Source organism: Balaenoptera physalus (genome assembly GCF_965194825.1).
Source record: "Balaenoptera physalus genome assembly, chromosome: 3".
In the NCBI taxonomy this organism is placed as follows: Eukaryota; Metazoa; Chordata; class Mammalia; order Artiodactyla; family Balaenopteridae; genus Balaenoptera; species Balaenoptera physalus.
The window spans coordinates 141,479,280-141,505,882 of record NC_138890.1 but is presented as its reverse complement, the minus strand read 5'-3'; the positions used below and the strand labels follow the sequence as shown (position 1 = coordinate 141,505,882).

The window sequence follows — 26,603 nt, the reverse complement described above, 5'->3', positions numbered from 1 at the left end:
TGAACTTATGATTTTAGGCAGCCTCTCTGCTAATGGGTGGGGTTGTGTTCCTCTCTTCCTAGTTTTTTGGCATAAGGTGTCCAGCACTGTAGCTTGCTGGTCATTGAGTGGGGCTGGGTCTTAGCGTTGAGAAGGAGATCTCTGGGAGAGCTTTTGCCATTTGATATTACATGGGGCCGGGAGGTGTTTGGTGGACCAATGTCCTGAATTCGACTCTCCCACCTTAGAGGCTCAGGCCTGACATGCAACCAGAGCACCAGGACCCTGTCAGCCACACAGAATCCCTGCCTCACCTAGCGGGCGAGCAGCCGAGGGGGGTAGGTATGCTTTCTTCCTTTCATTGTGGAGCCTTTCCTCAGGTGTCTGGCGCCTCTTGGCTGGACATTCATTCTAAGCAGAAGGCACTTAAATCTGATCAGAAGCTCCTTGCCTGCAAGTGAAACTGGCACCTGGAGGACTGCACAGTAGGTGGTCAGGCGGGTTTTGGGTTGGAGAACCTCTGAATATGGGTTTCAGGAGGTCTTTTCTCTTTAACCAAAAGAGGAATCCCCTGCCTGGCAGATTATATACATGTTTCCCTTTATCCTGGAAACTCAAGGGTTTAGGGGTGCAGAGAGAAGAGGGAAACAGTGATCCCATAACTGGATCTGAGCTAATGGACTGTCCTGTGCCTTGTGCTCCTGAGCTGGCCTGGGAGTGGGCAGGGAGAGTAGCACACTGGCTCTGAGGAGGAAAGGGGCTGGGGCTCTCACTGCTCTACATTCAAACAATCCCTATTTTTGGTCTGCTTCAATCCTCCAAACTTTGAGGTAGTTGGTCTCTTATAGTTTGAAGTCTCTTGAGCGTTCAGAAAGGTATATCTCATTGGCGTATCCAGTTTTGCAGTTTTCTTCACCGTCTTTGCAGAGTCATTAACTACTCCTCAATTTGCTTTCCATCTCCCCCAGATGTGTTGGTATCTTACATCTGCTATTACCTCTCGTACTCTGTTTGTCCTTATGGGTTTATGCCTTTTTCCCCTCTTATTCCTACTGTGGGGTTTTGGCAGGAAATAGAGATAAATGAAAGCATAAAATTCTGTATTTAACTAGAAGTCCCTAATTATCTTTTGATTTTAAAAACAGTCCATTAGTATTAGACAATCAGGTGTGGCAATCTCCCTGTATAACCAGAAGTAAAGCAAACTTTCTGTACACCAATTGTGTAAGATGGCAACATATTACATATTTTTAATTTTCTCTTTAAAGGTAAATACAAGCACATGAAAAAAAGGTAAATCATATAAAAAGAGTAAATAGTGAAAAATACTCTACTGACCTCTTAACAATGTATCTTGGATATCATAACTCATTCTTTTTCACAAGTACAATGAATTATTTCACAAATAATCCACTATTTTTGTATATGTATGTATTGTAACTTATTTAACTTGTCCCTACTGACGGGCATTTAATTAATTAATGTCTAGTTTTTTCCTACAAAACAATGCAGCAGTGAATATCTATCTAGCCATCTTTATATGAGAAATACGTATACCTTTGTGAATGTACGTGCAGGATAAATTCAAGTGGAATAGCTGAGGCAAAGGATACGTACACTTGTACTTTAATACCTATAGCCAATTGTTCTCCAAGCAATTGTACCAATTTATACCCTCTAACAATGAATGAGAGCTCCTGTTTCCCTCTCTAACCAGTGCATTATAATTTGAAGACTTTGGATTTCTAAGCAGTACTGTAGCAATTCTCAGTTGGATGGTGGAATTCAGACTAAGCTTTCACCTACACAAGAAGGCGGGGCCAGGAATACTATTGGCCAGTATCAGGTAGCCCAGGCCTTGGAAATGTGGACTGAAATAAGCTTTCTGAGATAATTCAAGTAAATGCTGGGATAGTGTTATGTGTCTATAAATAAAATATTTACCTCTACTCAATAGATCATACCTGAATGTAACGATCAATCAGTTGATAAGTTAATTCATTCCTTCTTCAACAAATGCTTATCATACAACTGCCAGGCACTGGGCTGAGCCCTGGGAGTTCGAAGAATAAGGTGCAGGTTCCTGCCCTCCAGGTGCTTATCTAGTTGGGGTTGGTAATGACAGCACCGTGGCAAGGCACTGGGAGAGAGGCAAGCCTGGAGTCCTGAGCAAGGCCCAGGAAGGACACAGAGCCAAGAAGTTCTGGAACCTGCAGGAACACGAGGCGATCGAGCACTGCATCCTGTCGAAAGGCCTCACTCTTGTTGCGTAGGTGAAGCTAAAGTTTCTTTCAGAATTAAAATTGTTACACCACTTCTTGTCTGTGTGGTCTCTTTCTGCCAGGGATTTGAAGAGATCTTTGTAGAGCTTCTTAATCTGAAGTACAGGGATGGGTCTCAGAGGGTCTGTGAACCCCTTAAAACTGGATGCAGATTAGGTGTGCATGCTTTTTCCTGGGGATAGGGTCACAGGCTTCATCAGAATCTCAAAGGAGTGTGCAACTCCAGGAGGTTTAAGAACCAGTGGCTTAGATTTTCCTCAAGCTAATTCAGGCTCTTTTACCTTAAAATGTCTTTTAAAACACCCTACTCAGACTCTAGCCTAGAGATGTGTGTGGTTACTAATACTTGGCCCCTTTTAAACCTCTGTCCTTTATCCCTCATCCAGCTTCCCCTCCCCCATGCAGAAATAGGCACAGCGATGGGCAGCCTCCCACCACTCCTCTTCCCTGTCCTTGTTTCTCTTTATTCAGCAACCCCATACTTAAACACAATTACAGTGTAAGCAATTCTGTACCTAACTGTAATAACGTGATACCATCAAACAGAATTGGGAATTCCCATTTCCAAGGCAGTCTCTCATGTTTTCGCTCAGGTTTTTTGGTTTGGAACGCTCAAGTCCAAAAATCGAGTTCGACGCACATTTAGCAAACACTTTATTTAGGACATGATGCTCCATGCTGAGGGAGAGAGGAGGAGAGCAGGATATAGAGATGAATTAAACCCAGTTCCCACCTTCAGGGAGAGGAGACCCATTGGAAATTGTACAGAGTGCTGTGGGGACCCAGGGAGGAAGTGATTATTTCTTACTGGAGGCTGCATGGAAGAAAGTCATGAAGATATTCCAGCTGGGCAGTATTTCTCATCACTGAGGAGGCCATAGACTTTTGCCCTCCAGTAACATTACCCTGTTTCTGAACCTTCAAAATGAGCTGCTGGGCCTGGAGGCTGACACCTGATTAGAAATACCTAGAAAATAAGCCTAGGAGAAAAATTAGCCGGTGTATGAGAACATACAGTGTAAAAGGAAATATAACACATTGTTATTTGAATCAGTGTAAGAACTTTTGAAAACTGATAGGAGATCTTTGTCATGATGATGATCATATTATTTTATTTCAAAATTTGACATCGTGGTCACTTTATTTTATAAATGATGTGACCAGAAAAGCTGACAGATTTTACTAAAGACACTTCCACTGTACCTACCAATTCCTTTTTTGGGAGGGGGCCGTGCCACGTGGCTCGTGGGATCAAACCCTGGCCCCCGGCAGTGCAAGTGTGGAGTCCTAACCACTGGACCGCCAGGGAATTCCCTATTGTATTATTATTTTAAAAGTCTGGCTTCAAAGCAAGCCAGAAACAGAAGTAGAAAAATTACTTTGCTAGAAATATTTACAGGCTGTGAGGGCTTTTCTGAGGCGTAGATCGAGGAGTGTGTGTGAGTACATTTTCTTCTTACTAAATCGTATGTGATCAAGCATTTACTACAGATATGAGTCATAACTGAAATTTGTAGAGTACTTTTAGACTGGTGATCACCGAGCAGTTTCACATTCATTATAAATCCCGTACTGTACATTAGCATGGGCTAATACATTTCCTTATTCTCCGTTCTTAGGATGAAGTAGCACCCACCAAATTTTTGAGACAGCGCACGGCTTAGAGGAAGGCTCATCTAAATAAAGGCCGGCTAAAGTGGCATTGCAGGGATTTAATCCTCCTCTGGCTGCCCGTGTGACCAGAAGGCTGATTTGCAAGTTTCTTCTTTCCTGGGGTCCAGATTATCAGGTCTCCGGGGCCCTGCAACTTGACAGCAAAAGCGCAAAATGAAGAAGATCAGAGATACGCGCCAGCAGCAGGGACCTGAGGGCCTCTGCGGGGCTTTTACACACCAGAGCAAAAGATTCTCTGGCCATCAAAGGAAATAGCAAACTGGAGCCTTTGTTTTGGGACACAGCCACCTACCACAGAGCACCAGCACGGCCAGCCAGAAAGTTCTTGGAGCCTGATCAGGGAAGCGGCTCTGGTACCTGGACGTGTGCCTGATGGTCCAGTTAGAGCTGGGAAGTTCAACGTGAAGGAAGGTCTCGAGTGAGGGCGGCTTCGCGCTTGGCCGGTAGGCGGTTCTGGCCTTGGCCTCTGCCCTCCCCCGAATGAAGCTGAGAAGGGGGTTTGCACATTCAAGAGTCTTTGCCCAGCTCTCGAGGACACAGGGCTCTGGCAGTCAACTCCCGTCTCCCACCCGCCGGGCCCCTTCGGCTCCTCCCCAGCCTGCCCCCGATTGGTGCCTCTGCTGAGATGGAAACGTGGGCCTGCGGTGGACGATGACGGCCGTGTATGTGAATGGAGGCGGCCTGGAGAACACCCACTATGCCAGGTGGGACCGGCGAGAGAGCGTGGAGAGTGGCGGTCAGACGGAGTGCACCAAGGAGGACGGAGAGGGACAGCCTCGCCAGCTGACACCCTTCGAGAAGCTGACCCAGGACATGTCCCAAGACCAGAAGGTGGTGAGGGAGATCACTCTGGGGAAACGGATCGGCTTTTACCGCATCCGAGGGGAAATCGGAAGTGGGAACTTTTCCCAGGTCAAGCTCGGGATTCACTCCCTAACCAAAGGTAGGATCCAGCCTCCACGGGTGATGCCAGGGTGTCGGGACCTGGTTGGGGGTCGGGTTAGGCGTCCAGGGCCAAGGAGGCAGGTGAGGCGCCATCACTGAGCCCCTGCTAAGTGCAAGTCCTATGCCAGCCGCCGTCCATTGTTGCCGCAGTTCATTTTCACAGCCATGGTGTGAGCTCAGTATTTTTATTTCACTTTATACATAAGGAAACTAAGATCCAAAGACGTCAAATGTGGCTTTAGCAGTTTAATCTTAGATGATTTTGACTCCAAAAACTCTCCCACTATAGCATGCAGGTGAACTCACTCAAACATCGAGGGCAATCTGTCCTCTCCAATTACACCTTGGAGAAGCGGAGTGGAGTGTGGACCCACTTGTATTCCGGATCCTTATTTGCAACTTCTGTTTGTGTTTGGTTGTCAATACCAGTGGCACAGGGGACCTCCTGGATGGTCAATGGATAGCGGGGTCCAGCCTCTCCTGCTTACCAGAGGCTGCTGCCTCTGTTAGGTTTGGGGACAAGGGACTTGATCTCAAGAACTTCTCTGCTTCAGTCTGCTCTGTACTAGTCCTCATCGTTGTTAGCTCCTTGCTTGCTACCAAATACCCACGCTGGCTTGGTTGCTGGCCACTCTGGATTCTAGACCAGCAGTGCCCACCGCTCTGGCCTCAGAGAGGAGCTGTGTGGAGAGACCAGTAGCCCTTTGCTGCCCAACCCAAGTGGGCACTTCTCCAAGTTACCTCTAATTTAGCTGACTAAGCCTGGAGATAGTCATAACGGAGTCACAGGACAGAGAAAGAATGCCTGCAACTTGGCATAATCTACAGACTTCCTAAAGCCCATGGGCTCTGCCCTCTCCCTGAGAGTCCCATACTGACATTTATTCTCCTTGCGCTCAGGCTGCCACCACGTCTCCAGGGCTGCTGTTTCTTGTGTCAGAGTTTTGTTTTCTTTTCTTCTCCAACCCCCAATCCCATTTCCCGCTCATCCCTGTTTGGCCCTGTGGAGAAAGTACCACAACCTCCTCTACCCCCCCCCACACACACACGCACACACATGCGTGCACACACGCCCAAGTCACTGGAGCTCCAAGTCCCCTTCTATCTTGCTCTGAGCCCGAGTGTCTGGGTTCATGCCTACTCACCTTACCTACCTGGGGACATTACAGCGCTCCTGTGAGCCCTCAAGTTCCTCGCTGACAAAATGCAGCCACTAGCATTGATTACATTACTCATAAAAGCAGCTCTAGGGCTGGGATTCACACCTAATTGGGAAAGATGTTGCTTTTCAATGGTCTAGAGCAAGAGTGAAAGACAACATAAAACACATAAGGAGATGAGGGGCCAGAAATTGAGAGGAAGACATGATCAGGAAGAGGAGAGGAGAAGTTGCATAAAGGCAAACCAGGAGAGGAATTCAGAAAGGGGAGAGTGTCCATGGTGGCAGAGGGGCTAAAGCCTGAGCAGAGCCTGTTGCAACTGCTTCCCGAGTGTAGGTTCAGATATTAGGTTCTAGTGGAGAGGATAGGATAGTGGAAAGAACATGTGCTTCAGAATCAGACAAATCCGTTCAAATCCTCGTTCAGTCACTTACTAGGTATCTGACTGCATTCATATTACTTAGCCTTTTTGGTCCTCAGTTGCCTCAGCTGTAAAATAGAGGTAATGATTCTTATCTTAGAATTGTTGGGGAAATTAGGAATAATATATATGAAGTACATGGCACAGAGTAGCCGCTCAATAAATGGTAGCTATCATTGTGCAAGTCTGTTTTTTACTTACACTTATTTCAGAAGGAAATTTGATATTAAAGTCATGAAAACCCATGAATAGAAGGTAGTGGTAAAAATAAATACAATGCAAACAAATTTCAAAGTTCTGTTTATTTATCTTTCCAGCTTTATTGAGACGTAATTGACATATAATATCGAGTACGTTTAGGGAGTATAATGTTCTGATTTTATGTATGTATATATTATGAAATGGTTACTGCAGTAAGGTTACCTAACGCACTCACCACGTCATATAGCTACAATTTCGTATGTGTGTGGTAAGAACTTTTAACATCTATTCTCTTAGCAACTTGCAAAAAATTTTAAAGGGGGACTTCCTTGGCAGTCCAGTGGTTAGGACTCCACACTTCCACGGCAGGGGGCATGGGTTTGATCCCTGGTGGGGGAATTAAGATCCCGCACGCCGCACAGCATGGCCAAAAAAAAAAAAAAAAAAAATTTTAAAGGAAACTTACGAAGTGACTGAAAGTAATTTAAAACATGCCAAAAACCCATCTGTGAGTTTCCCTTCACCTTACTTAGGAGAGTGAAGGGAGAACCGATACGGAAATAACATTTTTATGCCGTGATTCGGTGCTATTTAAGGCTGTTTTCAGGCACTGAAATCACTTCATGCCCCATGAGTGTTCAAGGTTCCACTTCGGGAAACACTGACCTCGTCTAGCCCTCCTGAATTTTACAAATGGGGAGACGGAGGCTCAGAAGTGGCTGTCCCGAGGTCACGGCAGAGACAGGGTTAGAGCTCAGCTTCCTTTTCGCTGCCGGCTACCTCGAACAGGGTGGAGGGGGCAGCTCTTTCACACACTGCCCTGGACAAGCCGACCGAGTGGGCTACCACTGCCTTCTTCAGCCCCAGACCCCCGCCAGACCCCAGCCTGCTCACCAGCCATTCTGCTTCCTGGCGGCCGGACTACCGAGGAGTGATCCTGCCCTCCAATGCCTGCAGCAGGGAAGCAGGGGACAATGCACAAGTCATAGAGTGTATAACCAAGACTCAGAAGCAGCACCTACCTTCTGCCCGCCCTCCCTGTTCAAACAGTGTGTAAGAGAGAGCGGCACCTTGTCCTGAAGGTGGCAGAAGGTAGTGCAATACTGTGGAAAGATATCAGCTTTGGAGTCAGCCAGACCTGCGTGGAATTCCAATTCTTTTTTCCTCTAGCTGTGTGACCCCCGAACAAATTATTTTACCATTCTATGCCACAATTTCCTTATGTATACATGAAGAAAATATATCAGCTGCCTAGGATTGCTAGGAGAAGCGAATTTTAAAAAGATATAATATACTGAATATTTACCATGTACCTAGACAGAGCATGTAGCAAGTATTCATTAAGTGCCAGTATTAGTCTGCTTTCAAAAAAGTCCAGGTCCTTTAGGCCTGTGTGAGTCACACGTCATTCGTTTCATGGGACAGAAGCCGACTCAGAGGAGCTCACGCTGACAGGGTGACTTGTGTGCAGGGGAATTTTGTGGCCCCTCAGCAGGGAGGTAGAGCCACGTTTCAAGGATGGAGGTTACCCTCTCCATCTCCCCTTTCTCTGGGGTTGCGCGGCTTCTCATTTCTACTTCGTACTTCTCTCTGCGGAGTGGCCTTCTCTGCTTAATTATCCAAAGGCATATAGCCAAGAATAATTGTTTCCAGTCCCATATCTACATAACCTCTCAGCTTTATCCCATCTCCATCCCACTAGTTTCATTCTATTTCAGCTCAGATTTTGAAAAGAGAATATAATCGCTCACTGACCAGCCAGCGATGGGCCACCGCTGAGTCAAGGGCCTGCCTATGTCAAGTCAGCTGCAGCCTTTCGGGTCACACGACCCACTGCACTGTCAGCAGGGCCCGAGGTCCAGAGAAGCGTCTCTGAGACGGGAGAGTGGAGAACACAGTAAACTGACGGACACATCATCACCGCGACAGTAACCAGCTAAGCAAGGAAACCGCCACAAGCCAGGAGCAGGAGAGCGTCTAATTCCGTAGACAGGCTGTTACGTGAGGAGGACAGAAGAAAGAGGAAGGACCACAACTGGTGTTTACATAGTGACTTTCTTCTTGAATGCCAAAGGCTTCTTGCCTGTCGTATTACAGAATTAACTTAATTCTAGTCCCTTGAGTTTCAGAGAATGCGGCGTTTTCCTGCTGTGTGGATGGGGGCCTCAGTGGCCTCACTACCATGCTCTCCTCACTCCTAACCCGCCACAGAGTAGCCCTATTGTCAAAGGCTCGATGTCAGCCTCTGCTTATGGGATGGGATGGGTGCACAAAAGGAGAGGAAGGCCAAAAGCACAGGCAGAGGAAAAATCAGTTCAGCAAGCACGTTTAAACAAGCCAGAAAATGTTAACAGCAGGTCATTGTGCACATTGTACTGATGCAACAGGAAAATGAATCCCAGACTTCGCCTCCCAACTTGCAGACTCATCCCGTGATGGCCTCGTCCTGGTACCGTGCTCATCTCTCTTCTGGGTTCTATCAGAAGTGAGTCCAGGAAAGAGTAGAAAGTTGAGAACAAAAGGAGCTGAGAGTGTAAAGGAGGGGAGACCCAGATGCGGATCGATGTGGGGATGAAGAAAGAGGCGGGCGGTGTAGGTACTAGGAAGTGAGAACTCTGGGAGGATGACAGAGGCAAGACTGGAAGATTGTGACTTATGAAAAGAGGGCGGATGTTAGGCTACCGGGAGCAGACTGGGATGGAAAGACAGGGGGACGTTCCTCTAAAATCTTTACCTCTACAATGGAAGGAGATTTATCAGGGAGTGGTTTAGCCTTGCTGGGAATTACAAATACCCTGTCCCATTACCAGGCCATGTCAGGTGACATAGTCTGAATAGCGATTTGTATAAATAGGGTTCCCATACAAAGCCAGCTTGCCCAGAATTGTCATTAGGTTTTCTAGGAAATATGGACAACCTGGATAAGATAATGGAGGAGATTCCCAGGGAAGCGGAGGGTTTCTGTGCCAGGGGCAACTCCCAAGACAGTAGTTTAAAAAAAGACACCAGCTGCTCTGGATCCCTAAAGAGAAGTCTCCAGTATCAGCCCCTGCTGGCTGGAGTTTATTTTTATAGCTAATGGCTCAGATTCTCTTGGGCCTTGCAAGCTGATAGGGCAGGCTGAAGCCATCATGAGTCCCCTTTTAGGCTGATTAGAAATTTCTCAAAAGAAATGACGCACTCGGCTTCTGAATATTTTATGTCCCATCTGTTGCCTCAAACAAAAGTAAAAGAGGCCATGGGTGCCTGTCCCCTTCTCTGTTGCTATCCTTTCTGACCCCTTCATCCCTGGTCTTCTTCTCTGTTACTCTAGTCTCATGTTTCTAGAAGCCATTCTTCTTCTCTCTCAATTTATTTATGCATCGGTTCATTCATTCTCTTTTAAAAAATATAATAAACTCTCTTGTGCCTTACAGAGATGAATAAGATACAGCTCTTGCCTGATAGGAACTCGCAGTAGGTAATGGAGACAGACAGGAAACAATTGATAAATGCTGTCACAGGGTGAGGTTACAAAGGGTGTGTTCGACTGTGGCTGAAATCAGGAAAGGGTCAATTGATCAGGAAAGGCTTGCATTAGGTCTTGAGGTTTGCAGAGAAATAATGCAGGACACAGAGGAAAGGGAATTCCAGTCAGAGAGAGAGGATGTAAAGTGACTGGAGATATGAGCCAGGGTGCGGAGTGTTTGGAGATTTAAGAGTAATTCAATGAGGCTAGTGCACGAGATGCACCCACAGAGTAGTGGGAGATATGGTGGGTGATGTAGGCAGGGACTAGATCATGGAGAATCTTCTTGCATATTTGGATTTTGTCATTCATGTATCAGGAAGCCATTGAAGAGCTTTAAACAAGCAATTAATAAAATGATTAACTATTAATAATTTCAGTGAGGAAAGTGAATTGAAGTTGGGGCATGACAAGAGTCAGGCATGTCAGAATAAAATATTAGTCTAATGGTCCAGATGAATGATGATGTCCACCTCAACTAAGGAAGTGACAGTGAGGATGGAGAGAAGGGGATGCATTTGAAAACTATTTTAGAGTATTGGAAAACCTGTGGTCAACTGCATGGGGGAAAGCAGGAGAGGACAGGGAGGGGAAGAATTAAAGATGACTCCCAGGTTTCCAGCCTTAATGACTTAGCAGTGAATAGTGAATACAGGAGAAGAAGTGGATTTGAGAGTGCAAATCTGGAAGCACTGACTTAGAGGTACATGGAGGTCAAGTAAAGGAGCCCAATGACCATCTTGGAACCCAAGAGAAAGTATGCATTAGAAATAAAGATTTGGGGCCTAACAAATCTGGGGTATAGTGAAAGTCTTGTATGTCCTGGTCGTAGGCTCCTTGGTGTCAGACATTGTGTCACATTGATCCTCAGACGTCCCCCACATTCATTATAACTAATAAATAGTCAACAAATACTTGGTGAATTAAGTTAGTATAATAACTTCCCTGGAAAATCCAGTAGTGGTGGGAAGAGATATGGGAGGGAGCAATGCATGGCAGTACTCTCTGGTGGGTTCTTCATGCTATAGTCTCCTAGAAGGACAGGGCTGGGGGACTCACACAGGCTCTAGTAAAGCTTAACTGAGAAGGCCCAGTGGTTTTGAAAAAGGGGTCCCTCCTCTTGAGTACATTCATTAAAACAGCAATTTAAAATTATGTTTTCTGGATGCAACTAGAGATTATCATACTAAGTGAAGTAAGGCAGAAGAAGAAAGACAAATACCATATGATGTCACTTAGATGTGGAATCTAAAATATGTCACAAATGAACATATCTATGAAATAGAAGCAGACTCACAGACGTAGAGAACAGACTTGCAGTTGCCAAGGGGGAGGGGGTATGGGGGAGGAATGGACTGGGAGTTTGGTGTTAGTAAATGCAAACTATTGTGTATAGAGTGGATAAACACGGTCCTACTGTATAGCACAGGAGACTATATTCAATATCCTGGGATAAACCATAATGGAAAAGAAAATAAAAAAGACTTTGCTATACAGCAGAAATTAATGCAATATTATAAATCAACTATACTTCAATAAAAAAGTAAATTAAAAATAAATAAAATTATGTTTTCTTACTTTAAGAATGGTTAGTTAGTGGCTTTGGTGAATCCATCCTAAAAATAAATTCAGTATTACTATAACAAAAAAAGTTCCCTGTTTATAACGCAAAGGACTCAAAATAATTTATATGCTCCAATGATACAGGAATGCTCACGGATATTAAAGCATATGCACTTGGATGGAAGTCACACAGCCATTAAAAATCACAATTGTGGAGAGTCTGTGGTAACATGGAGGATGCGTGGGACACGATAATAAATGAAAAAGCAAGGCGCAAAATTGAGTTACACTGCAATGGGGATACTTATCCTGGGCTCTTGTGAGCGTTCAGTGAGATCATTTATTCAACAAATATTTGTTGATCACCTCCCGTGTAACAGGCACTGTTCTAGGGACTGGAGATACAGAAGTGAACAAAATAGACAACAATCTGTCCTGTGGAGCTTATGTTCTAGCCGGGAGAGACAGACAAAAGTAAGCCAGTAAAATATTCATTGTGCTACGTAGTGATAAGTGACAGGAGGGAAGATAGAGCGGAGGGGAGGGGAGGGAGCATTGGGGGCTGCAGTTTTAGACAAAATGGCCAGGGACAGCCTCCCTGAGGAGGTGAGCAATGAGGTGAAGGGAATAAGGAAACTGGCCATGGAGTCCATGGGGGAACGTGGTCAGGCAGAGGGGACAGCAAGAAGAGCGCCAAGGCGGGAGAGTGCCTGTAAAACTCTAGGGACGGCTGAGGCGGGTGACAGCAGAGAGTGGCAGGGACCAGATCACGTAGGGTTAATATGCAATATGGCATAGTCAGGACTTTGGCTTTTCCTGTGAGGGAAACCCGAGCCCTTTGAGGGAGCAGAGAAGTGAGGCGCGACCTGGCTTAGCTTAATAGGATCACCTTGGCTGCTCTGTTGAAAATAGGCTGCGAGGGGTCAAAGGCAGAAAAGGAGAGATCAGCTAGGAGCCTATCGGAATAATCCAGGCAAGAGAGAATGGTGGCTTGGACCAGGAAGGAAGCAGTGAAAGGCTGAGAAGTGGCTGGATTCTGGCTGTATTTAGAAGTAGAGATAACAGGATTTGCTGACAGATTGAAAGTGGAGTGTAAAAGAGAAGAGTCAAATAGTCAAGGTTTTTGTTCTGGATGACTGCAAGAATAGAGTTTCCATTTACTGAAACTGGGCAGACTGTAGAAGGAACAGGTTTGGGGTGGGGGAGATCAGTATTGGACGTGTTATGCTGGGTGTGCCTGTTACACATGCATAGCAGAGGCTGTTGATGCCTCACCCGTGTCTCCTTGGGCCTTTCCATTTCAGTGCATGCAGGCCAGACCTTCAAATGCCAGTCTCTCCATCTCTTTGCCTCTGGGCTTTCTCTAGCTGCCGGAGCTGCTCTTCCTGCATGCGTGGGAAATAGAGGGGAATTAATGTCTGCCAGGAACAGCCAACAACTAGTTACTGGCAGTAGTTGATGTACAAATACCCCAGCTCTCTCATTCTTCTCATGATAAAACTCAAACGATAACTCGCAGCAGGATCTTTGGAAGGCGGAGGGAACAAATGATGCCCATCGAACTGAGAAGTCATCTTGAGACTGAAAAATGAGGCAGGCAGCTCCATATACTCAACGGATCAGTTTATTGTGGGTGCCTGACAAGGTGGGATGAGGATCGGGCCGACATAGATCTGGAAGCATTCGCAGCTGTATTCTGCACCGCCCGAAGGGCCACTGGGGCAATTTTGTAGCTAACCTAGGGTATGGGAGTACCCTTGAAAACAGGAAGTACATTCCTAAGTCAAGATGATTGAGTGGGTAACTAGTCTCGTGGGTACCAGGAAAATGTCAGCGAAGGTCTTCATCATTATTTGGGGACTAACGGATCATAGAGGCCACCTGGACCTACCGATCATTAAACAATATCTGTTAACTACAAAGCCCTTGACAGAGAAGTGATTTGCCACATAGTGCAGTCCCGGGTAGGGTCAGTGGAAGGACAGGAGGAATTGTATGAGCCTGAGATGATGCCAGTTATGCTAACAGCCATGCAGGATTAACTGGTAACTTGCTTAGTAACACATCCTTAACTGGCTGCCTTTCCTCATTCTTCTCCCAGTGTTTCCTGGGTACCACCTCCTTCATCAACCATTTGCACCGGAATCACTGCCTCATGATCTGCTTCTGTAAGAAGCCAAACTGAGACAACCAAGTGGAGAGGTCTTGTAGGCAGGTGTATTTATGCATCTGGAATTGCTGAGGAAATTGTAGAGATGTCCAAGGACTAAGTCTTCAGGTGTCCAACATTTAGAGGCTGGGCAGATGAAAAGAACACAACAAAGGAGCCTTAGAAGAAGTGGCAAGAGGTAGGAGAAAAACCAGGAGCGTGTGTTTTCCTAGAAACCAAGTGACGAAGGTGTTTCTAGGAGGAAGGATGAAGCCTGAACGCTGGCCATTGGTTTTAGCAACCTGGAGGTCATCGGTGACCCTGAGAGGAGCTTTTTTAGTAGCAATAGCTCTTAGGTTCAAGACATAATGAGGGGAGGACTGGAGACAGTGATGTAGAACCAGCTCTTTAAGAGAGTTTTCCTAGAAAGAGAATGAGAAAAAGTCTGATGCTAGAGTGGGAAGTGGGGTCGAGAGAGGTTTTTCGTGGTTTCTCAAAAACTTTTTTTAATGTTTAACATACATAAATACAAAAAGAAGTATGAAAATCACAAATATACAGTTAAATGAATTTTCCAAACTAAAAAGACCCATATATCCACCACCAAGTTCAAAAAAGAGAACATTCCCAGTACTTCAGAGGCTCCCCTATCCCCCCTTCTATTTACTACATCCCCAAGTATAACCACTACCCTGACTTCTAACATCACAGATTGTGTTTGCCTGTAAAGCTTTATATAAATGACATCATACAATATGTGTTCTTTTGCCTTATTTCATTTGCTCAATATTAAACTTGTGAAAGCTGGGGACTTCCCTGGTGGTCCAGTGGTTAGGACTTGGCTCTCTCACTGCCGAAGCCCCGAGTTCAATCCCTGGTGCAAGCTGCAAAGCACGGCCAAAAAAAAAAAAAAAAAAATGGGGGAAAACCATCCGTATTATTTTATGTAGTTTAGATGCTTCATTCTTATTGCTATATAGCAGCCCATTGTACAAATATACCACAATTTACTTATCCATTCTACTGTTGATGAACACGAGGATAGTTTCCAATTTGGGGCTATTATGAATAATGTTACTATGAACATTCCAGTACAAGTCTTTTGGTAACATGTATGCATTTTTGTGGGGAAGACTTTTTTTTTTTTTAGATGGGTAAATAGCATGAATGTATGCAGATGGAAAAGATTCAGTAGAAAGGTTAAAACTTATGATGCAGGAGAGAAGGAAGAAATTTTGGATGCCTGTTCTTGAGTAGAGGAGAGTAGATGGAATCTATTCAACATGTAGAGGGGTAGCTAGGCCTTAGATAGGAGCAGGGACCATTTATCCAGAGAAACAGGAAGGAAGACAGAGTTTATGGGCACAGATTCAGGTAGGCGGGAAGAAGTGGCAGAAGGAACTTGAAGAAATTCTCTTCTATGGCTTTCTTTACTCGATAAAATAGAAATCAAAGTCATCAGCTATGAGTGAGGAGAGAGAGAAGGTATTAGAGATTTGATGGGAGAAGAGAAGCCATGAAAGTGTCATCTAAAAGTGTAGGGACGCTATTGGACCAGGGAAATGTAGTGTGTCTGCCAGGAGCAATAAAGACGCACCTGAGGTTATAGATCATGAATTCAAAGTGAGACAAGCCATCATGGTCACTGCATGGGTGTAGGTAGAGAGTAGGTGGGAGGCTGGATTTAAGCAGGGTGTGGTTCAGCTGAGTAAACACAATGAGAGAGACCAGAGACGTTGCGGGAGTACACAGAGCCATGACAACAACAATAAAGATGCTCCTCCAGGACTTCCCTGGTGGTGCAGTGGTTAAGAATCCGCCTGCCAATGCAGGGGGCAAGGGTTCGAGCCCTGGTCCGGGAAGTTCCCACATGCCTCAGAGCAACTAAGCCCATGCGCCACAACTACTGAGCCTGCGCTCTAAAGCCCGCGAGCCACAACTATTGAGCCCGCGTGCCACAACTACTGAAGCTATCGCACCTAGAGCCCGTGCTCTGCAACAAGAGAAGCCACTGCAATGAAAAGCCCACACACTGCAACGAAGAGTAGCCCCCTGCTCACTGCAACTAGAGAAAGCCTGTGCACAGCAATGAAGACCAAACACAGCCAAAAATAAATAAATAAATAAATTAATTAATTTTTAAAAAAAAAGAAAAAAGATGCCCCTCCAGTGCACGCCACCAATCCTCCCCATTCCTCAACCCAGAAACCTTTACCTCTTCTTCAACCCTAACCCTTGGCTGAACCCCAAGTGCTATTGATGCTCCCTTCTAAATATCTCACCCTTTCCTAGTTGGATTAAATTGCTGTAATCTGTCTCCCTCATCCATATTTATCTCATCCTCTGCACTGCAGCCAGAAGCGGTCTTTTAGAAAATGCAAGCCTGGTCATGTAGCTCGCTCTCTGCTTGAAACTTTCTAGTGGTTTCTCTCGGTTACCAGAGGGGAAGGGTGCAGGCAAGAGATAGTTAGGGAGTTTGGGATTGATACATACACACTGCTATATTTAAAACGGATAAGCAACAAGGACCTACTGTATAGCACAGGGAACTCCGCTCAGTATTATGTAACAACCTAAATGGGAAAAGAATTTGAAAAAGAATGGATACATGTATATGTATAACTGAATCACTTTGCTGTTCACCTGAAACTAACACAACATTGTTAATCAACTATACCCCAATATAAAATAAAATAAAGAAAAAAAAAGAAACTCTCCAGTGGTTTCTCAATGCCCTTAATCTGAGGTCCAGAATATGACTCACGGACTTTGGCCCTGGCTGACTCCCCAGCCTCGTCTTGGCTTATCTTTCCCTTCATTCCCCATGTGCCAGCTCCACTCTCTTCTTTCAATTCCTCAAAGGCAGTGGTCTCCAAAGTAGGGTGCACATACCACCCATGGAGGTGCCCACTGGGATGAGGGAAGAAAATATTAGAACTTCTTTTCTATATTTATTTGTAATTACATGTTTTTAATTTCCATGATTACATACATTTAAAATGTGTATATTAGTAGTGCATGCATATAATTTATAAATAAATATACATAGACAGCAATGCTCAAAAATGTTTTATTAGTAAAGGAAGCTAATCAAAAAAGTGTATAGACCATTACCCTAAGGTATTAGGGTCTTTCCTGCCTCAAGATCTTCTCTCCTATACAACCCTACTATTAGAATCTCTCCTTATTGCTTCTCCCCTACTTTCCTCTAGTTAACACTTAGACTCCAGGGAAAGTGTTAAAAATCTTCCCTGACCCTCTGACTCGGGGAACATCCCCTTGTTTTTTGCTCTGCTGCATCCCGCTCTCTTACCCTCCTAGCCCACTGTGCCGGACATCTTCCATCTGCTTCCCCAGATCCATTTTCCACCCTTTATTTTGCTCTCTGTCCCAGACTACATCACGTCTCTTTAGTCCAATGGGTTCCAGTTGGCTTTGGCTTGTAGGGAGCCCTTGCATTGGATCAAAGGAAGGAGAGCGAGAGCCTGAGATCTGTTCCCCCAGCCTGACTGTGAGGTTGATTCAGGCCAGCTGTACGTCTGGAAGGATGTCTCAGCTCCCCTCAAGGTAGCTTTCTCTACACAACACTCTCTAGGTTCTAATATCTGCTCCCTCCCCCTGTCCCTTTGGTCCCAAAGACAGATTTTGCTTGGTCCACTCTAGGTTTGAAATTTTGAATTCGTTGCTGACACTTAATGATTAGAATGATTGCATTACAATTCAGATGTCTCTTGAAAAAAATTAGATTTGATAACACTGAGTCTACATCTCAAACAGTAACAATTGTCTGGGGTTGAGTAGCAGCTGCCCCTTTACTCTGGGGCATGTACTCCTCAGGACTCCACAGTCCCCACTACTCCCTATTGCCTTACAATAAGCTTGCCACCCTATTTCCGCCCTGGCCTCTAGAGACATTTGAGTTTGCAAGTCCTGGTTTAAGGAAATGTGTCAGTCTCTTCACCAAATTTGGAGAAAGGGGAGGTTTACCTCTCGAATTTCTCTACTTCTCTCTCCTCTCCTCTCCATCACTACCGAGAGAGTCCTCTCCCTGCCGTTGCTATCATCACCTCCAAAACCACCACCCTGCCCTCAGGTGTGCTCTGCTCCTATCCCTTTCCCACACTGCCGCCAGAGTACCCATTCTGAAGTGGATATCTGGTTATGACAATCCCTTAAAACCTTGTAGTGTCTTCCTACTGCCCTAAAAATAAAGGCTACTTTAAAAAAAAACAATTGAAGTATGATTAACTTACAATACTGTATTACTTTCAGGTGTACAACATAGTGATCCAATCTTTTTATACATTACAAAATGATCGCCATGGTAAGCCATCTGTCACCATACAGAGTTATTACAATATTACTGACTATATTCCCTGCACTATACATTACATCCCTGTGACTTATTTTATAACTGGAAGTTTGTACCTCAATCTTCATCACCATGTCAACCGAAAAAAAAATGCACAACCTAAAAGTTGAGAATTATCTTTCATTCAGCAGACAAAACTGAGGACTTAAGCTGGGGACACAGTCTCTCAGATGGCTCTGAAGCGGTGAGGAGGGAGCCAGGGTATATAGGAGCTTTTGCAACAAAGACCAGGTAGTCAGAACCTCCAAAGATTACTGTTAATTAAAGAAAACCAGATATTGCAAGTTAAGGAATTCAGTACTTTTCTGTGTATGGGAAGATGCAGAAGTCTGGGCTCATTGAAATCACTCCTTTGATATGCACCTCAGCTCCCTGGGGCCAGTATCCTGCGCTTTCTCATTCTGAGTCTCCTCAGGATGAAGGGGGGGTCGGGTGTGCAGGGCTGACCGCTTGATGGCTGGCATCCCATTTCCATCCTGAGTTCCCTCAGGGCTCACCTTCAGCGGCTGTTATGTGAAGGCTTAATGGCTGCAACATCCTTTGTTTACTGATAAGTCCGGCAAAGTTTTTTTTTCTCTGAGAGTGTATTTCTTCATCTTCCCACCCCTAAGACTACATTTCTTGAAATAATTTTCAGGTCTTTGGGTAATGTGATGGCTGCCTGCTACTGCAGGCTGGTTTGGGACCCCCTTCCCCCCAGCCTCCCAATTCTCCATGCCCAGCGTAGTGGGCTCCCCTTAGATCCTCAAACACAAACGTGACATCTTGCCCAGACCTGGCACACTGTCCCCTTCCCACGGCCAAGTAGTGGGCCTCCCTCCTCACCTCCTGTTCACAAGGCAAGTGTCATTTCTCAGGGGGTCTCTTTGTTCTCCTATCTGCGCCCCTTCCTAATACGTGCCACGCTTGTAATAAGGGTTTTTTCAAAGTCTCTCTGTCTCACTGGACCGTAGGAACATGTCTGTCTTTTTCACAGTCTGGTGCAGAGTAGGTACTGCCTGAACATTTGTTGAAAGGGTGGACTTAAGAGACCTAGTTCTTCACGAACCGGCAATTTCTACCACTTAGTGACAATTCAGAACACCAGGGCTTTTTTAAACGTTTCATATGATTATACATTTACGTTATGCGGCATGACTATAATCTGATTTAACACAAAGTGGAGGGAACAGGCTGGGGCTAGAGTGAGCCTTCGGACGCCTAGGGTGTAGAATTTCAGGACGCATTTCCTCTCACAAACCTTCTCCTGCCTCACTCTGGTCCCGGCCGTGGGAGGGCAGCCTTTCCTAAGAACCGCTCAAATATAAAACTGAAAATCGAAAACTAGGATTGTCCTAAAGGGAGGTTTGAGACAGCGGCCTGGACGCACCCCAGCCGGATTCTTGGGCGGTCGCAGGGTGAGCAGCGCGCGTGCAGCTGCGGCGGCCGAGGCGGCGGCAGAGAGGGACCCGCAGCTAACAGAAGCCTGGCCCGCGCTGGGGACGACCGGCCGGAGCAGCGGCCTCTTCTGCAGGCAGGCTGCCGGCTGAAGGACGGAATTCATTATTCTAGCCCTTGGAATAACAGCTCGCCTACCAGGCTGCACAAAACCAGAGTTTCTGTTTCGGGTAAACAGCGGCGGGGAATCTTAATCCTAAAGGCCTCAACAGTAGAAAGGACGCGACCAGCGAGGGGAGAATGCCCCGGGGACCGGCCGTGGCGGTCCATCCGTCTGCTGGGAGGATTGCCTGCGGAGGTCGCGGGAGCCCTGAGGGTCCTACTCCGTCTAGCTTCCCTCCTCCTTCCCCACCCGAGCAAGCGCGGCCACCTCAGGCACCAGCGAACCCTGCCTCTTCGTCTTCCAGGAGTCCTAATGGACCTACTTTAATAAACCGATAACACTCCTATTTTAAACTAGCAGCTTCTATTTTCCTGCCCATAACCACTGTGCCAAAGTTCCTCAAACCAGTTGTTTTGCAAGTAGGTCAAACAGGCGCCCTGCCATCCCGTTCTCCCCGTTTATTTGCCTGGAAAATTCTTTCTTATCTAATAGAAAGTCTGGTCCAGTTTGAGCCAAAAAATGAATGAAGTGTTACTTTGGAGTAGAGATTCATTCATTTTCAAACATTAACCATTTTTATTACACAATCTATGTTAATTGTATAATTAATTGTAGGAAAATTAGAAAGCACAGATAAGTAAAAAAAAAGAAAAATTAAAAGAAAACCATCCATTAGCGGGGGATAAATTGGGAGATTGGGACTGACATATATACATTGCTATAAAATAGATTAATAATAACCTGCTGTATAGCACAGGGAACTCTACTCAGTACTCTGTAATGGTCTACATGGGGAAAGAATCTTAAAAAAAAAAAGTGGATATATATATATGTATAACTGATTCACTTTGCTGTACACCTGAAACTAACACAACATTGTAAATCAACTATACTACTCCAATAAAAGTTTTAAAAAAAGAAAACCATCCATGATCCCCCTATTAATAAAATAACTATTCTAAACATTTTGGTGTATATCTTGCCAGATTTTTTCCCATGCAAATGCATATTTGTGTTTTTCCTCGCTTGTTCTATATTGAGCAACTTTCCATGTTCGTAAATAAAGATCAACGTGGTTATTTTGATAGCTGCATGGTGTACCATTAGAGAGATAGATGAACCACACTTTAACCATCTCTCTTGCTGGACGCTTAAGCTGTTCCCAGTGTTACAGAAGTCTTCTTACACAAGCAATCTTGTACATGTGTCAGATTATTTCTTTAAGATTAATTGCCAAAAGTGAAAAGGGTGGGTCAAAGGGTGTGATCATTTTAAAGACTCTCAAGACGTAATACCAAACTACAGTCCAGAACCATTTTACCAGCTAGGCCTCCCACCAGCAGCACCTTGCAGTGCCCGACTCTCCATGGCTTTCCTACAATCCAGACACACCGAGCACTGGTGTTTCCTGTACTGGTACATGGTGTGCCAGGCACAGACAAAGTCAAATCAGATCAAACAGCCCAAGCAAGGAAGGGGGTAGAAGGAAGAAACAGATGAGGAGTCAATATTTATAGGTAAATGTGCTGAGATTATAGTACAGAGAATACACAGAAACTGGATGTCATCATCTTCCTGGGACAGGTGTCATCGAAGGCTTCCTGGAAGAGGTTGGTTCTGAGGCTGGCCTTGAAGACTCATCTGGCATTAACTGAGTAAAGAACAGGAAGGAGTGATGAGCCAGAGAGAGGAAATAATCCAGGTAGATCCAGGTAGAGGAAAGATCCCAGGCATGAATGTCCTGTACCTTTTCAGTGAACAGCAAAACGTTCTGTAACGGTTAGACCACAGGGTGCATGGGGAGGTGGTTAGGAGCGGTGGGCCATGAGGCTGAAGAGGTAGCTTGGGCCTGATCAAGAGGGGCTCTGTTGGCTAAATAAAGGTGCTTTAACTTTATCCAGAAAACTGGATAAAGCTCACCAAACTGAAACCTCCTTGGGAGGCAGGAGTTGGCATTAAAACCTGTACATGGTAGAGTCACACTGATCTAAGGGACCGGCATGGATGTTGAACTCAAAAATTGCTGTTTGTCACTACTCCTGAGGAGCTTTCTGAGCTGGAAATAGCCACTTAACCTCTGTGTCTAGTGAAATAGAGGGACTAGGTTCCTTCCAGTTCTAAATAGCTATGAACTCAGGCACATTCTTTGACTTTTTTTTTTTTTTCCAGAAAAGGTGGCCATTAAGATCCTGGACAAGACCAAGTTAGACCAGAAAACCCAAAGGCTCCTATCCCGCGAAATCTCCAGCATGGAAAAACTGCACCATCCCAACATCATTCGCCTTTATGAAGTCGTGGAGACTCTATCCAAGCTGCACTTGGTGATGGAGTATGCAGGGGGTGGGGAGCTCTTTGGGAAAATCAGCACCGAAGGGAAGTTCTCAGAACCAGAAAGCAAGCTCATCTTCTCCCAGATTGTGTCTGCCGTGAAGCACATGGTGAGCGGGGCGAGGAGGGAGCGTCTTGCTCCCATTCTACCCACAATGGGAGCGTGGGGCTTTAGTTTACCATCATCTAAGCACCCCTGAAGGCTTTAGTCCTACAAGGGCAGACAGCAGTCCCTTCTATGAGAGTCAGATGTCTGGCTGGGATTGTGCTCCCTGCCTCCGAAGCAATGCCCAGGGATCTCCAGTTACACGGCAGCCTCCTGGCCTCTGCGGAAGTTGGCAGGAGTCACTCTGAGCAGCCCGATGACCATCACCCCCTCCTTGGCCACACGCATTCCTCCAACCCCGTCTTCCACTACTCGGAGAGCTGGCTTCTCACTGCTTCTTGGCCTTGCCTCCCTAATTCTGTGTCTAGGATGCGCTCTCACCTCTTTTCACATCTCACATCCCCAATCCCATCCACACGTCGTGACCCAGCTCAGTTCTGTCTCTCTCTGTGAAACTTTCTTCAATCTTCGGTCAGCCCGCGCTGATCTTCATGCCTTTGGTGAACCCCACTAGCTCTTGCCGCCTCTGTGCTCAACACATTAACACTTGCTTGTGTCATTCTTATTTTAGTTCTCTGATTATGTCTTTCGATAAATCTGGACTCCGTAAGCATACTCCCCAGTTCCTCCATGAACTGGTTCTCCTGTGCCCTCCCTATTGTTGGTTGTACTGCTGGGCACACAGGAGGAATCTGACTTGCAGACCTGGCTGCCCTCTTTGCCCAGCTCTCAGTCCAATTGGCAGGAAGAGACACTTGTCTGGTGTCTATATTAGTTGAGAGGCTGTTTCTAGTTTGCTCCTCTGTTCAGATGTCGTGAGACAAGAACTGGGATCAATGAGCTCCTGGCCAAAGTATTAGCAGGTTACTAGTGACCTAAGGGGCCCAAGATAGCAGCTGGGAGGGAGGGGGGAGGAAAAAGAAGTGAGCAGGGAGAACCTGAGTGTGATGGTAGTGGCTGTTTCCGACCTGTGGTTGTCATCTAAGTGGCCCTGTGCTGGGGTGAACTTTCCCTGGGCCAGGGAATAAGCCAGACCCATACCAAGCAATGGAGCAGATGGGCAGAGTCTTGCACATTCTACTTGGAAAAGAGATCTGGTGGGAGAGCAGAAGAGGATCCAGCAGGAGAGGATGCAGACTGAGTCTTCTGAGGCTCTACACCCTGACCTTTCTCCTAGCTCTCTGGTCTCCAAAAAGAGGAAGGGTGAACGATAGACATAGATCCAAATTTTATCGGGTTTGTTTGCTATGTGCCAGGACCATGCTGAATGCTATAGATACAGCATCACATACAGTTCTCACAACAGCCTTATGAGGCGGTTCTCAGTGTTCCATTTTACAAAGAAGGAAGGTGACACTCACATACACAGCTGGTATAGTTGAATCTAGAATTAACCAAGATGTCAAGCTCCAAAGCCTGGATTCTTGCCACAGGAGATCCAGCCGGAAAAGTGACATTAAACCATTTCCCAAGAGCCCTTGGCATTAAACTGGTCAAGGGTCTTCAAGGTTGTCTGGATCCAGAATTCAAGGGTAGGGAATGGATCTGCTGCCAGAACCTTGCCCAACATAGTATCCTCCCTTCTATTGAATTCTATAGCGATAAAGGAGCCCACCCAAAGGAGCAGGGGTGTGGAGTTGGGGGCGGGCTCCTCACCTTCTTGGGGTTGGCCCTACTCAAGAGATTGCTCAGCCAGAAAAACCCATACATGGTCTCAGAAACGAAGGATTACTGTTTCACTGTGTTTCACAAGATCTGGGTCTTACTTCTGGCCCTAATTCCTGAGTCCACGTGTGTGGGACAGACTCCAACCCTCACCCCACAGAACAGAACCTTTGGTCTGCTTGGAGGGTGTGGGCTTTACACTGGACTAAAAGTTATGACAGGGCAGCTCTCAAGATCTGAGGTTTGACATGACTTAAGTTGATCTCCATTGAATTTCTGTTGTTACACCGTTATCACCTCATTGTTTCAGAGCAACTGATGCATCTTTAATGTTGGTATTTTACTTTGAAAACGATGACTTTTTCCCCCCTTTGTCTTCTTTCCACAGCATGAAAACCAAATTATTCACAGAGATCTGAAAGCAGAAAATGTGTTCTATACCAGTAATACTTGTGTGAAGGTGGGTGACTTTGGATTCAGCACAGTAAGTAAAAAAGGTGAAATGCTGAACACTTTCTGTGGGTCTCCTCCCTACGCGGCGCCCGAACTTTTTCGAGACGAGCACTACGTCGGCGTTTATGTGGATATCTGGGCCTTGGGGGTGCTTCTGTACTTCATGGTGACGGGCACCATGCCATTTCGGGCAGACACCGTGGCCAAACTGAAGAAGAGCATCCTGGAGGGCACGTACAGTGAGCCTCCGCACGTGTCAGAGCCCTGCCTCCGGCTCATCCGCGGCGTCCTCCAGCAGGTACCCGCCGAGAGGTACGGAATCGACTCCATCATGAACAACGAGTGGATGCAAGGAGTGCCGTACCCCACCCCTTTGGAGCCTTTCCAGCTGGATCCGAAACATTTGTCAGAAACCAGCACCCTCAAAGAAGAAGAAAATGAGGTTAAAAGCACTTTAGAACACTTGGGCATTACGGAAGAGCATATTCGGAATAACCAAGGGAGAGATGCCCGAAGCTCCATCACAGGCGTCTATAGAATCATTTTGCATAGAGTCCAAAAGAAAAAGGCTTCGGAAAGTGTCCCAATAATGATACTACCAGACCCTAAAGAGAGGGACCTAAAGAAAGGGTCCCGTGTCTACAGAGGCATAAGACACACATCCAAATTTTGTTCAATTTTATAAATTGCATTAGACTGCTGGTGATTAACCAAGATCATTGTTGCTGCTTTTAAATTTTTTCACCAACTTGAGTGGAGACATTTTTGTAATTTTTAAATAAATTTAAATTTAAGATATGCATTTCCCCTCCGCCGCCCCGCCCCCCCCCCCAAAAAAAAGTCTATTAGCTCAGATTCTGGCTTGGTTTGTAACCTCATCTTGTTTTCAAACTCTAACATTCACTCAGTTAATCGAGAAATGCTTATGCAGTGCCTACCATGTGCCAGGCACTGTTTAAGGTGCTGCAAAATAAAAAATAGGCCAGGTTCTTCCTCTCCTGTGCAGGATAGTCTAGTCATTACTGCAATTTGTCCTGAGGCTGTAACTGGACTCATACCTTCCTTCCTCCATCAACCATTGTAAATTTCCCTCGCCTTTGGCCAGCATTTCGGCTGGTCTAGATTGGGTGGTATGACCCAGACCTTTAGCATCAAAGGATCTGAACCCTTAGGTGCCTTGCTCTTGTTGGCTCAGGGTTGCTGCAATTGCCTCTTCACCATCATTATGAGGCTCTAAAGTAACGCTCTTGGGTTCAGACATAACTCCTCTTTAGCTCCTTACGAAAATCAGGGTCAGTAATTCCCACCACTATAATAGCTCCTTTCTTTGCCTGCTTGTCACCTGGCATGGGGATCCCAAAATGACCATGTGGTAGCCATAGATCTCAATTCACTGGACCCCTACTGGGTCTCCCGGTAGAAGCATCCCCCTGCCCCCAGGATTGAAAACCTCTAATCTAGCCAAGCCGAGACTGTAGCAAAGAGAAGTACAAATTCTTCAAGTGGGTCCCTGATTGTGATGGTAAGAAAAGTCAATCATGCTTCTACCCAGTGGTTCCCAGACCTGTGTATTTTAACAGCAGGGGACACGTATCTATGAGTCATTGTTAAATCATGTATACTGAATCCTGGGGGATAGCACCCCAGCCCTGCAGGGTGCTGCCCTATAACCGGTGCCTTAGCTGAGCCACTCCATCCATCTATGCTGGCTGCTTCTGGTGTTGAGGTATATAGTAAGAGGGGTACATCCCATGGTCATGTGCCCGTTGCCCACACGGCTTTTACCAAAACTGTGGTCCTTGAGGCAATGTTATGTAATATACATGATAATGGACCAGGTATTCTCTAGGACCTAGCATGATTGTATTGGAGGATTCACTGAAGGCAGGAAAGGTGAACCTATATCGTGAGTAGATGTCAATTCCATAAGGATGAATCACTGCTGTGTTCGTCTGAATTTATGACTCTGTGGATCTGATAATGCCCAGCTCATGAGGAGACAGCTCCATTTGCTTGGTCCCTCAGTGACCCATAATCAGGTGCTCAGTCTCTCCTAGAGCCTAGAAACACACCAAGAGCCTGAGTAGTTCTCTGCTGCAGAAAGCATGGCCTCACTCCAGGACCCTGCAGGGCTGTGCTGTAACCTTCTACAGCGGTTGCCAAAGAAAGACTCCACACCGTATTCTTAAGCACCATGTAGACAGTCAGAGTAGCAATGCAGTTTGCACTGAAGCCTGAAACTGCTGTAGATTTTTTT

General features: G+C 45.8%; 1 protein-coding gene across 6 annotated transcripts in view; it reads left to right on the top strand.

The window, feature by feature from the left end:
• Positions 1 to 25,145, top strand: part of NIM1K (NIM1 serine/threonine protein kinase) — a 69,412-nt gene extending 44,267 nt beyond the window's left edge. For 4 of the 6 annotated variants that reach the window (XM_082455919.1, XM_082455916.1, XM_082455917.1 and 1 more), the window contains 3 exons: positions 3,881 to 4,878; positions 21,964 to 22,232; positions 24,282 to 25,145. In XM_082455919.1, coding sequence (XP_082312045.1) covers positions 4,587 to 4,878; positions 21,964 to 22,232; positions 24,282 to 25,031 — 1,311 coding nt within the window. In that variant the 5' untranslated portion in view covers positions 3,881 to 4,586 and the 3' untranslated portion in view covers positions 25,032 to 25,145. Of the gene's footprint in view, positions 1 to 227; positions 2,249 to 3,880; positions 4,879 to 21,963; positions 22,233 to 24,281 lie in introns of all 6 variants that reach the window. The other 2 variants (XM_082455918.1, XM_082455921.1) reach the window with 2 other exon arrangements.
• The last annotated feature ends 1,458 nt before the right edge of the window (positions 25,146 to 26,603 follow it).